Raw genomic sequence first — 12,370 nt, 5'->3', positions numbered from 1 at the left:
CTGCTCAGCTCGGGCTGGACTCGAACCGCTGTTGCTCAGAGCTCAAACTCTTGAGCGAGCTCTTAACCAACTGAGCCACTCGGCCGGCCCCGATAATCTGTATTTTTAACAAGCCCCTTCCCTCCACCCAGTGACTCAAATCATCATCAGGGAATTTTGAGGAAATATGGTGTAAGCCAAGGGTGACAATCACTCCATGCTCACCTTTCCTAGTATGTCTTGCATCTAGGTGACTATGTGACAAGTTCTGGTCAAAGAGACCTAAATAAAGTCTATTAGGGACGTTTCTGGGAAAGCTTTCATTTACTAGTAAAAGGAGAAAGACACTTGTGCTTCTGCCTCCAGTTTTTCTGCCCTGAATGCAGCTATGATGATTGGTGCTACAGTGGCAACCCAAGAGAAAGACCAATGGAACTGCAGCCATTGTGAGCAGCTGAAATAATGCCAGCAACTGCCTTCCTCCAATTTTATGTCAGATGAGAAAAACAAACCCCAGGTTGTTTAATCTCGTAGTCAAGTGTTTGTCCCTCACAGCAAATGCATTCCTAATCACATGATGGCCACTACCAATGTTTGTCTCTGTGACACACCCCAGCCCATGCTCCAATTATAACTGCCTGGGAGGAACTGCTTCCCCAGATATGTTAAGGCAGTGATCAGGGTTAGGCAAAGCCTGCATAAATGGCAGCCATATGAATTTTTAAGAGGACCATGCCCCTTTCCCTTTTCCACACACATTGCTTTATTGTTTAACTCAGAAAACTTAACATTTTTCCAAGTTTTTGATGGACATCTCACAGATATTTTCGTGACATTGACATTTTAATAGATAGGTTTTATTTTCCTGAACAGAATATTATCTGAAAAACTACAATGAGGTTAGGCAAACTTTTTCTGTAAAACGTCAGATAGTCAATATTTTAGGCTTTGTGGACCATACCTTCTCTGTTGCAACTACTCAACTCTGCTTTTAAAAAAATAAAAAAGTAGACACAGACAGTAGGTAAACGAAAGGGCATGGCTATGTTCCAGTAAAATTTCATTTACAAAAACAAGCAGCACCCGAATGGGCCCATGGGCTGTCACTGACCAACCTAAGAACAATAAGACAATCTTCACTTTTAAATTCTTGATTAAAAAATTGGGTATACTTGTAAAAATCAAACAGGCTATCACATCTGGTCTCTAACTGTATCCCTGCCTGTCACATGGAAAAGCAGTGAACTTGGAAAAGGGAACAGTAGCATACAGAGGACTCATTTTGGTCAATGCCCATTCTAGGTATAAGTCCTTAGACAACCCTTATTGAGCACTAACTGTCTTCCTGGGGCTGTGGGAGGCATTTTCATATAAATGTTAATGCACTAAGGTTCAAGATCTCACCTTAAGGTCCTGATATATCTTAAGAATCACAGTAACTCTGAAGTAACATGTATATGGGATAGCTGTGACATGCCAATACCTTGTGACCCAGCCACAAATTAAGACATTTTACCATCCAGCCTGCAATATACACAGGAAGAAGATAATATTGAAGGAAGTGAAATTAATAAGAGTGATTTTTTAAATTCCAATTTCAGTTATATTAAATATGCATTTTTTTCAACTTAAGGATTTTTAACTCATTTTTGCTTATCTATACAGTAAAACTTACCAGAATACCTGGTTTTCATTTACTCGTGGCATTAATATTTGAAAGGGGCTATCTCTTCTTCTCATATGAAGGTTTTTCACTGTGTCCATGCATATAGAGTTATTTTTGAAATCTGGCTGAACCAAGGCCTGCCCTCAATTTGATAATGTGAGAGTAGCCCAAAGGTTAGAGAACTAGTCACTTAAAAGCTGAGATACCTATGAGAACTGTAAGAAGATAGGAGAGTGCTCTTGCATCCATCATTCACCACCGAGAAAATATTACAACCAACTGTCTCAGCTGATTTAGAACTACACTAAAAGACAGTCAAAATCCAAAGAGGCCTGGACTCTGGTAGCTATATTTCCAGCCTATGACAAGCTGTTTTTTTCCAAAATGGTCACAGCAGTGAACTTGCAGAACTCTACAAGAGTCACTTCCCCAACAAGTCACTTTCCTTCCCTCCCCTTTCCTTGAACCTCAGCAGGTTCCTGACTGCTTCAACCAGGAAAATGCAGCGGAAGTGATACCACATGACTGCCACATGATCACAAAAGGCGATATTCTTCCACCTGGCCCTCTAGCTCTTGGGACTCTGGCCCTTGAAAGCAGCAACCATGCTGTGAAGAAGCCCAAGCGAGGCCACATGGACAGATGAAATGGAGAAGATCTGAGGCCCCTCCCACTGCCAGCATCAACCATAAGATATGCGAGAGCGAACGGGCCTTCAATGGATTCTAGCCTCCCCCACCCCTCTGCCCCGCATCTTTGGGCCACACCAGTGGTGCACAGGTTGAGCCCTTTTGAACCCTGCCCAAACTGCAAATTCATAAGCAAATAAACCTTGTTATTATTTTAACTCACTGAGTTTTGAGCTTAGTAACCGGAATGCAAACTCAGGATTAAATGGATTTCACCTGAAACAAAATAAACTTTATGTTCTGCTCCCCATTTTGATCCCCCAATGCAGGCAGAAATAAAAAATATACATACATCTTCCAAAGGTGAAAGTCTGCTGTAAGGCGCATATATACAGCTGCAGGGTCAGCTGGGGGGCTGAGCCCAGGAAGGCCTGGATCACCGATGCCCGGCTGAACGCGGATCTGTGGGTGAACATCTTTCCCTCCGCCTGGCCCACTTCCTTCTCAATCTCCTCTGACAGGCCATTTTTGGGTATCTGTCGCTTCTTGGTGATGCTGACATAAGGCTCTTCGATGTGGCTGGACTGACAATAGATGCAGAAGACTTCAAAACACCTGGAAACAAATCAGCAAGTCGTGATAGTTAGAGGAAGACAGGATTTTGTCTTTTCTCAGTTACCTCAGCCTGATTCTCAAAGCCTTGACTTGGCTACTAGGGACTGCAGCCCCTCCTCTAACGTCATCCACTCCAAGGCCCAGTTCGGAGTATGCTGTCCTCTTGAGGCGCTCCAGCAGGCCAACTGGAACTGAGTGCAAACCAACTGAGAGGTGCCACTGAAACCCACTGAGGCGAGGAAACCAAGTAGAGAATGGGAAGTGGTTCAACCTCCAGAGCCACAGAAAAATGTTCCCTGTCCCTTCCTGACACTTATTAGCTGTACAGCCCTGGGCCAGTCATTTAATCCTTGAGCCATTTCCCTCAATTATAAAGCAGAGATAATACCTACTCTGCCAGATTGTTATGGAGATAATACAGTATATGTGCGTGTATATACACACACACACATATACATACACACGTATCTCTCTCCATATGTGTGTGTATATTTTTCCACATCCAACAGATGCCCCAAATCTCATCAGCTAGAGAGCAGCTATGGTTGAGATCCCCCAGCACAGATCAGTTTGCCATCTAGCATTCCCCTGGAAGACCACACTATCTTTCCTATCTCTCTGCTTGCATAAGTTCTTATTGAACATGACTCAAGTCAATCACACCTGGGGGCCTGTCAGCTATGTCTTATTTATGGAATTTCATGCCTACCCTAGGGATAGAGCCTTAACTAGTCACCTTTCTAGGCTGACAGCCCTTTTAAAATTGGATTTTCCTCTTTAGGTAATGATATGGATACCAAAAGTAAGAAGAGTACTGATGCGTGTGATTTACTTTAAAGTACACACACACACACACACACACACAAATTGACTGATGGATCAACAGAAGAATGGACACATGTGAAATAAAATGTTAATTACAGAATTTAGGTGGTTAGTACTTGGGTGTTCACTGTACAGTTCTTTCAAGTTGTCTTCTGCATGTTCAAAAATTTTCATGATAAAATGCTGGGAAGAATGGGGTTTTCTAGGAATAAGAAAAATGTTCATGGTCTTAAGTTTAAAATTATTAAGGGACATTTTTCCCCAAACAGGCATTTTGTTAAAATTTACTTATTTTATCAGTTTCACATGTACAAAGCAATGTAATAGTTAGACATTTAAACCCCTCATAAAGTAATAACCCACCCAAGCTACTACCCCTCTGACATCTTATACAGCTTTTACAATATCATAGACTATCTTCCCTATTTTGTACTCCACATCCCGTGACTATATATACATACACACACACACACACACACATACACACACACTGGGTTGTCGGAAAAGTCATGACGCATGTTTGCAACAAGTGGCACTAGTTCATTTCTGAAAGTGCTAGAGTCATTTGCATCTATGTTATTGCTATGTCATTTGACAGCTGACAGTTCAAGCTTCATTCTAAAATATAACTGAGCGATTTGGATGAGTTTTGGAGATTTTACAACACGTTGAAGATGGAAGACCAAACCATGCATTTTTGCCATATTTTACTGTTTTACTTCCATAAAGGGAAGAACGCGCATCAAGCTTGTAAAAAGTTGCATAAAGTTTATGGTGACAATTTTCTACAAGAATGTCAGTGCCAACGACGGTTCATGAAATTCTGTGCTGGTGATTTTGATCTCAACGACACTCCGCAGTCAGGGAGGCCCACCGAGGTTGATGACGACAAAATAAAGGCACTGATCGAGTCAAACCCACATTACATGACACGAGAGATTGCAGAAATATTGAACATCCATCATTCAAGTGTTCACAACCACCTGAAGAAGCTGGGATATGTAAGAAAGCTCGATATTTGGGTTCCGCATGAACTCAAAGAAGTTCATTTGACGGCGCGTATAAACATCTGCAATATGCTCATTAAACGTGAGGAAAACGATCCGTTTTTGAAGCAACTGGTGCTGAGAAGTGGATTGTTTACAACAATGTGGCACGCAAACGGTCTTGGTCCTGACATGATGATTTGCCTCAAACGACACTGAAAGCAGACATTCATCAGAGGAAGATTATGCTCTCAGTGTGGTGGGATTTAAAGGTGTCGCGTTTTTCGAGCTCCTACCAAGGAAGCAAACAATCAATTAGAATATGTACTGTTGGCAATTGGACAGTTTGAACAAACCCATCATCCAGAAACGTCCAGAGCTCGTTAATTGTAAAGGAGTTGTGTTCCATCGCGACAACGCAAGACCACAAACAAGTTTGATCAGCCTTCAAAAATTATTGGAGCTTGGATGGGATGAGATGCCATACCCACCATACTCGGCTGACCTTGCGCCATCAGACTTCCACTTGTTTCACTCTCTTCAAAGCTCCTTGCGTGGTATAATGTTCAATTCAGATGAGGTTGTAAATCAGCACCTTGTTTAGTTTCTCGCAAATAAAGATAGGACCTTCTATGAATGAAGAATTATGAAGCTCACTAAAAGATGGCAAAAGGTTACCGAACACAACGGGCAATATATCATTGATTGATCTTTGTTCTTTATATAAATAAATGACCTTTGAAAAACATAGACAAAATAAGTCATGACTTTTCCGATGACCCAATATTATAGTTGACATTCAATATTATTCTACTTCAGCTTCAGGTGTATAGCACATTGGTCAGGCATCTACACAGTCTGTGAAGTGGTCCCCCTGATAAGTCCAGTACCCATCTGGCACCTTACATTGTTGATTATATTCCCTATATTGTATTAACTACCGATCTGTATTTTTATAACAATCATATAATGCCACCGGAAGATTTTATGGCTTCACTCTTTTTATTGAATATTGTTAACTTTGTACTCTCACCCTGAGGCAACTATGGCAACAAGAATTCATTCATAATTTGAAATAATAAAACGTGATGTAAGAGAGGAAATGCAAGAGCCTCTCTGGTGAATACAAAGTGGACATATTTGTGACTTTTACCTTTGTTCACTTGTTTCTGGGAGAAAGAAGGTACATAACAGTGTGTGTGTGTGTGTGTGTGTGTGTGTGTGTGTGTGTCTCTGAGGGAGAGGGAGGGGAGGGGAGGGGAGGGGAAGGAGGAGGAAGAGAAGAGAAGAGAAGAGAAGAGAAGAGAGAGAGAGAGAGAGAGAGAGAGAGAGAGAGAGAGAGAGATTTGTCTGCTACATTTTGTCAGGGTGGGGTTACAGACATATTAACATATTACATAAAAAGATGTAAACCAGCCTGGACAAATTTGTTCAGCTGAAAATATTGAAGTTCAGGTTATGAGTTCAAGTCCAACTAATCCAATTGAATTTGCTCTGAGGAAAAACTCAAATCTATGACTAAGGACTATTTGAGGCCTAGCAACTTCACATTGTTAGACCAGTGACCACAAGGACCAGAGGACAATAAATTGACCATTGTCATTCTCAAACATGTAATGAATGCAGACATGCTTTGCTAAGTGCTGTGGGGAATGCAAAGACAGCTGGATATCCCTGTCTCATTCCGAGGTGCTCACAATCTAAATGGGAAAATGGGACACATACATAATAAGGATAATAAATAGTAAGTACAACTAATATTTATACAGCACTCTCAGTTTATAAAATATTTCTCACATATTAACTCACTTTGAAAAAAAATCCTACTGCAAGAATTTGAATCATAGCATTATTTGTAATAGCAAAATTCTAGGACTACCCTAAAGGTCCCAAAATAAAACAATGATTAAATATATCATAATATATATATATATATATATATATATATTCAATTAAATATTATCCAGTCCTTAAAATTGAAGGTATAGACATACATCTACTGATATATAAAAATGTTTACTATATTTGGTAAGTAAAAGGAGTACATTACAACAGAATTTATATAGAAAATTCCTTTTTTTTGGTAAAAAGAAAATTACATATGTATAAAGATATGCACAAATCTCATACACACACATAAACAGTGGAGGGCTTGAGCTGGCTCATATTGACTCCAGAGACTGCTGAATAGTTCGAAATTTTGTGAGCCCATTATTAAACAACTAATAGACTGGAATAGGCCATGATGGCAATATTTACATCACAAAAATCATCAAACACTGCAGATCAGGGATGTTCCCCCAAGACAGTTTACCAGCTCACTGCTGTAAAAATATTAGTAAGGATATACAATAAAATGTTAAGAATTGTTCTCTTTAGGCAGTCAAATTATAAGATTTTTATTTTTTTTAATTGTGCTTAGCTGTTTCTGCTCTTCTGTCATTTCAACAACAAATATTTTACCTGAATAATAAAATCAAGCTTAGCATTTTTAAAGAGTAAACAAATGAAAGAAACACCAGTGCATGCTAAGAGTTGAATGAATGAAACGAAGGTTGAGAAGAGAAAGCAATACTCTTGATGCTGAGGAGGGGGCTGTATTAAACAGGAAGCATTTACAGAATTGAAGATGAAATGAAAATTGAATGTCTAGCAATGGAAATGAAAGACTGTCCCAGAATGAACTACACAGAGGTGTCCTTGAAGCCCAGGTGGATCCCTTCTCAATCCACTGCTTTTCCCAACTAATGTATTTATCATAGCATTGTTTTATATTAAAATAAATTTGTGAAAGGCCCTAATACTTCCACTTCTTGCCACTACTGGTTAAGAAAATTGATAAGAAACAAATTACTATTTCTTCTTGGAATTCTCCAAGACTCATCCAATTACTCCAAATCTGTTTTTGTTTTTGTTGTTTTTTGGGGGGTTTTTTTGCTTGAGATGTTGTCTAAATATAGCCACAAATTCAGTATTTTCATCAAAATCATTCAAGGTAGTTTTTCAGTATGATGTAGAAAGTTTTCTACAGCGTTGCAAGGGTTGGCAAACTTTTTCTGTATTTATAAAGGCTAAATATTTTAGGCTTCACAGGTCATGGTCTCTATAGTCAACTCTGCCACTGTAGCTCAAAATCAGTCATACACAGTACAGAAATGAGCGTGGCTGTGCTCCAATAAAACTTTATTTACAAAACAGGTAGTGGAAGGATTTGGCCTGTGAGGCATAATTTGCCAACCCCTAATGTAGATAATCAGCAGGAGTTCATTCCTTAGCTGAAACTATGCATGTTCATGTCAGCACAAATAACCTGTGGTGACAGAGAGCCACTAAGGTAGTTAATAAAAACACGTTTTCAAAAGAAATACTAATTTCCTATATGCCACATTTATCTTCATATGACACACATGCTTGGTGAGGCTACACAAGAAAGAACCAAACTGGTTAAATAGAAAGTGCCATGTGACCTTTGAAAAGCCACTTGCATAATCTCACTGGGCCTCAATTCCTCAAGTGTAAAAAAAAGATAGTGACAGCTCACAAGGTTTTACAGTGGATGGAATTAAATATTGTATGTAAAAGCACTTTGGAAACAAAAAATGTTCTTCAAATTTAGGCTATTATTAAAGTCTTTTGAAGGTTTACTATAGAGAGAAACACTGTGGTGAATCATTTTGTAATGTTCTATAAAATATTGCTGGAACTTCTTAGCTTTTATTTTATAAACTTAGATTTTCATGTACCATTTTTTCCTCATTATACCAGCAAATAAAAATGGAGAGAAATTCCTTGAAGTAGTAACTCATTTATATTTATTCCTTCTCCCAATTAATGTATAAAATTAACATAATTGTAAAAAATGATAAACAAATTTTGTTGTTGTTAAGAGATGTGTTTTCCCTTTGTTTTTATAGAATATCTATTATAATTCACAGTAAGATTGTCCTTAAAATAGGAAAAACATTCAAGACATTATTCTATGTTATCATTCAAACCCAGCCTTCATGAGGAAACAACCATACAAACTGCAACTTCAGTTTTAAATATAAGACTGATATCAGAGAAATATGATGCTCTCCCTAAGCTTCCCTACAGGAAAGCAGCATCAGGGCCTAGTATGTAGGATTTAGCCTATGGGTAATGCAATGCAGTTTAACTGAGTGAATTTAAAAACAGCATCTTGCCTAAAAAGAATATGGACTGGGATAGTTAGTATGCACCCAAAATAAATACAGCTAAATTTTCCAAAAACAATTTCCAAATATTATTAATATTAAGCCTACTTAATAAGGAGGAGAAAGAAACACACCATGACTCTACTTTGAATGGTGGAAATAATGTTGATCCTTATGTAAAGTCTTAAAATTAAAATAGAATCAAATAGTCAGCAGGAAGGATTTCCAATAAAATATTAAGTCATGCTAATATACAATGTCAAATTGCTTTTTTTTAATCTGGACGCTAAGAGGCTTGGAGCCGCATTTTTGGGGATCTCAGCTCTAAGATCATGAGTCCAATATCTCCTTGGAATAAGTCAGCTGCATTAGAATGAGTCAGTCCTTGTTGATGGAAAGGAGCTGTTTGTTGCTTTGCTTTTATGTTTTCTTTTTCCCCCAAGAAGACACTGACCCATTTAGAATTTTCTGGAAATACCTCTTTTTATGGTGTTGAAACTTTTCCTATAGCTGAGAAGTTATCTCTTCAAAGTATCAACTTTTTTCTTTCTTGTAATAAAGTTAGAATATTTTACTGTAAAAATTGAAAATGTAGAGAAGTATATAATAAAGAAGAAAATGATGTACTTTCCCATATTTTTCAGGAGAAAGTTAAAATCACTCATAACTCCACCATCCAGAAATTACCACTCTTAACTTGGTATATTACCTTGAGCTGAGTTTTACATGGCCATCCTATTTTTATACATAATATTATATCATTAGCTTTGTCTTAGTCACTCTTAGTATTTAGAAACATTTTAAATGGCAGAAATGATATTATCACTTTAAATGGTAATACCATTTAAATGCCATTTTAAATGGTATTATCATTTACCTGGATGGCTAGTTAGGTTGTGTTTTTAAATTTTGTTAAGATAACCAACTTTCGTAATTTAAGACAGAACTATTGATAAGAGGTACTCCACACTCCTCTGCCTTCTTTCCTTTCACAGGGTGTAAGGGAACACAATTCACTCAACTCCATTTCTAAGAAGCCTTGTGAACGAGGTCTAGGGCCTCATTTTCCTCATCTCTAAAATGGGAACAGTTATATCTACTTCATGAACTGAGGCACATAAGCACCTACCAAACCATCGAGCACAAGAAGCGTTTGAGAAATGTCAGTTCCCCTTTCTCTGTCACTTTACTTAAACATCACCAGCAATGAGTTTTCTTTTCACAGATGGGGTTAAAAAAACGATGAGCACCTTGCCCAAAGTCAGATCACGTTGATTTTACCAAGTGGCAATACAATCAGGATACTGTGGCCTACTTGAACAGGGAGGACTCTCTCCTCACTAAATGGCTCCAGGATGCAGGACTTTTAAAATTCTCCACTCCCTTTACCCCCTTCTCTCTCTCCCTTTCTCCTTCTCTCTCTCTCTCTACTTTTCCCTCCCCCCTCCCTCCCTCCCTCTCTCTCTCTCTCTTTTCCCCCACTCTTCCCTTGCTCTCAAAATGTCAGTAGCAACTTCTTACTTTCGCCAGTGTGCCTCTCTCACCCTTTCTAGAATTCTGCCACTTGTGGAAAATTTGTTCACTAAGTTTGTCCTGACTGTGTGTAAACTACATGTTGGTATTCTGAGCGTCAGCTGGGAAGACTGTGTTTAATATGAAGTGCCAAGTTTTATAATAGGGCTCTGTAAAACCCATCTTGCTACTGGACTTTGTGTTTTGTGTGGGAGCCGGGAGATATTTCCTGGTGGGAAAGGTCCCTGGCGAGCTGAATTTCCTGGCAGCTGAGGTGCATCTCTGGCTTTGCTATGTCTTCCAATTCCTCTATCATCTATGTCTAAAGTTTAGTATTATACGTTATTTCTAATCCACATAGAAACCCTTTGTTTTGCTTTTCTTACAGAGAGGGGAAGATATCGAAACAACAAATTTTAAACTCTTTTCATGTCCTTGGATAAGTAAGTCTACTTCATTATCATGTATTTCTCTTCTTTGGTGTTAATAAAAATTAATTTCTCAAAATGAGTTTCTCTTTTCTTAACACACTGCAAGTTTTTGTCTTCATGGCACATTGTGTTCCAGCTTCAAGGACTAGGTTTGTAAGTCAGGCAGGGCTGGAAGACGTTTCTACAACCCCGTATGTTTCCACGTACAAGAAAAGACGATGCGTGGATTTCTGGAGTTATGTATGACAACTCAATAAATTAATATTTGTAACGCGCTCAGAACAGTGCCTGGCACACAGTCAACTCAACGTATTTGATAAAGAATCTGTCCCCGCTCTCGTTCTCACAGCGATGTAGGACACACTTCCCAAGGGTTTGTCACGACACAAGCCAATCCTGCCATAGCCCACCTGACCGCACAGAAATCTTGGATTTCAGATCAAACCACCTGAAATTGCCATTTGTGTCAGTCAAATTCTGTTGAATGTTCACAATTTCATAGACAAAAACCTAACAGGCACACGGCACGCCCTGTTTTATTACCAGTATCCTAGGATTCTGTCGCATTCCTGGGACTGGAACTATGGAGCTGAGGGGCAGGGCGGGCCGGCCTGGGCCCGGGCCCGGGTCCAGCCACCTGTCCCTCCCGGAAAGCCGCCCCCCTCGGCCAGGGTGGGTTAGGGTGGCGGCCGGGGTCTGCCGCCTGGGGCCCGGGGTCCCGCACGCACCTGAACAGGGGTCCAAGCTGCAGCAGGTGCAGCAGCAGCACAAGCGGCCGGTCGCGGCTGAAATCGCGGTGCACGAAGAGGAGCGTGAGCTGCACGAGCGTGCAGGGCAGCAGCGAGAAAAGCAGCGTCAGTGCCTGCCAAATGCCGTCCCCGCCCGAGCGGTAGGTGCTGCTCAGGTACAGCGCCACCGTCGTCTCGGCCACGAACAGGAACACGGACGTCAGCACCGAGCCCGGGAATTTCATCTCCGCGCGTCAGCTGCGCTCACCGCTGGCGGACGCAGTGGCGGCGGCAGCAGCCCGAGGGCTTCCCAGCATGCCCGGCCGCGCCGGCTCCCGCGCTCTGCGCTGCCCGCCGAGGGCACGGGGCCCGGCGCTGGAGCTGGGCCTGGGGGCAACCGACCTGACTGCGACGGGGCGGGGAGCGCAGCCCAGCTGAGCCACGCCCACGCGCGCCGTGCGCCGCCCGCGCGCCAGAATGTCCGTTGCGTCTCGGTGGCGACGGTCCCCGGGCTGGCCGCGAACTCGCGCCTTACGACAGCCGGCGCAGGAGCCACAAAGGCTCCCGCAGCCCTGCCGGCCCCGCGCGTTGCCGCTGGGTCCTAGAGCCCGTTGGCAGACTCTCGCGTTAGAAACCGTTCACATCCCTTTGAAAAACTGCAAGCAAGGGGCCCGAGTTAGGGTCTGGATGCCTTTCCAGCCCAATCTCTATTTTCTGGGCCTAGGGAACGCCCAGTTCCTCAAAGGGCCAGCATTTCCGGTCATTTAAAAAGAACCTGACCACACAGATGCTTTTCAAAATACAAGTATATTCTCATTCACCCA

General features: G+C 41.1%; 1 protein-coding gene across 1 annotated transcript in view; it reads right to left on the bottom strand.

The window, feature by feature from the left end:
- XK (X-linked Kx blood group antigen, Kell and VPS13A binding protein) overlaps window positions 1–12,097 on the bottom strand; it is a 50,332-nt gene extending 38,235 nt beyond the window's left edge. The window contains exons 1-2 of the mRNA XM_019632523.1: window positions 11,547–12,097; window positions 2,627–2,889 (exon numbers count right to left, since the gene is read on the bottom strand). Coding sequence (XP_019488068.1) covers window positions 2,627–2,889; window positions 11,547–11,791 — 508 coding nt within the window. The 5' untranslated portion in view covers window positions 11,792–12,097. The remainder of the gene's footprint in view (window positions 1–2,626; window positions 2,890–11,546) is intronic.
- Window positions 12,098–12,370: the final 273 nt, after the last annotated feature.

The sequence above is a fragment of the Hipposideros armiger genome, unplaced genomic scaffold (genome assembly GCF_001890085.2).
Source record: "Hipposideros armiger isolate ML-2016 unplaced genomic scaffold, ASM189008v1 scaffold_1149, whole genome shotgun sequence".
Taxonomy (NCBI): domain Eukaryota; kingdom Metazoa; phylum Chordata; class Mammalia; order Chiroptera; family Hipposideridae; genus Hipposideros; species Hipposideros armiger.
This window is presented reverse-complemented; position numbering and strand designations above follow the sequence as displayed.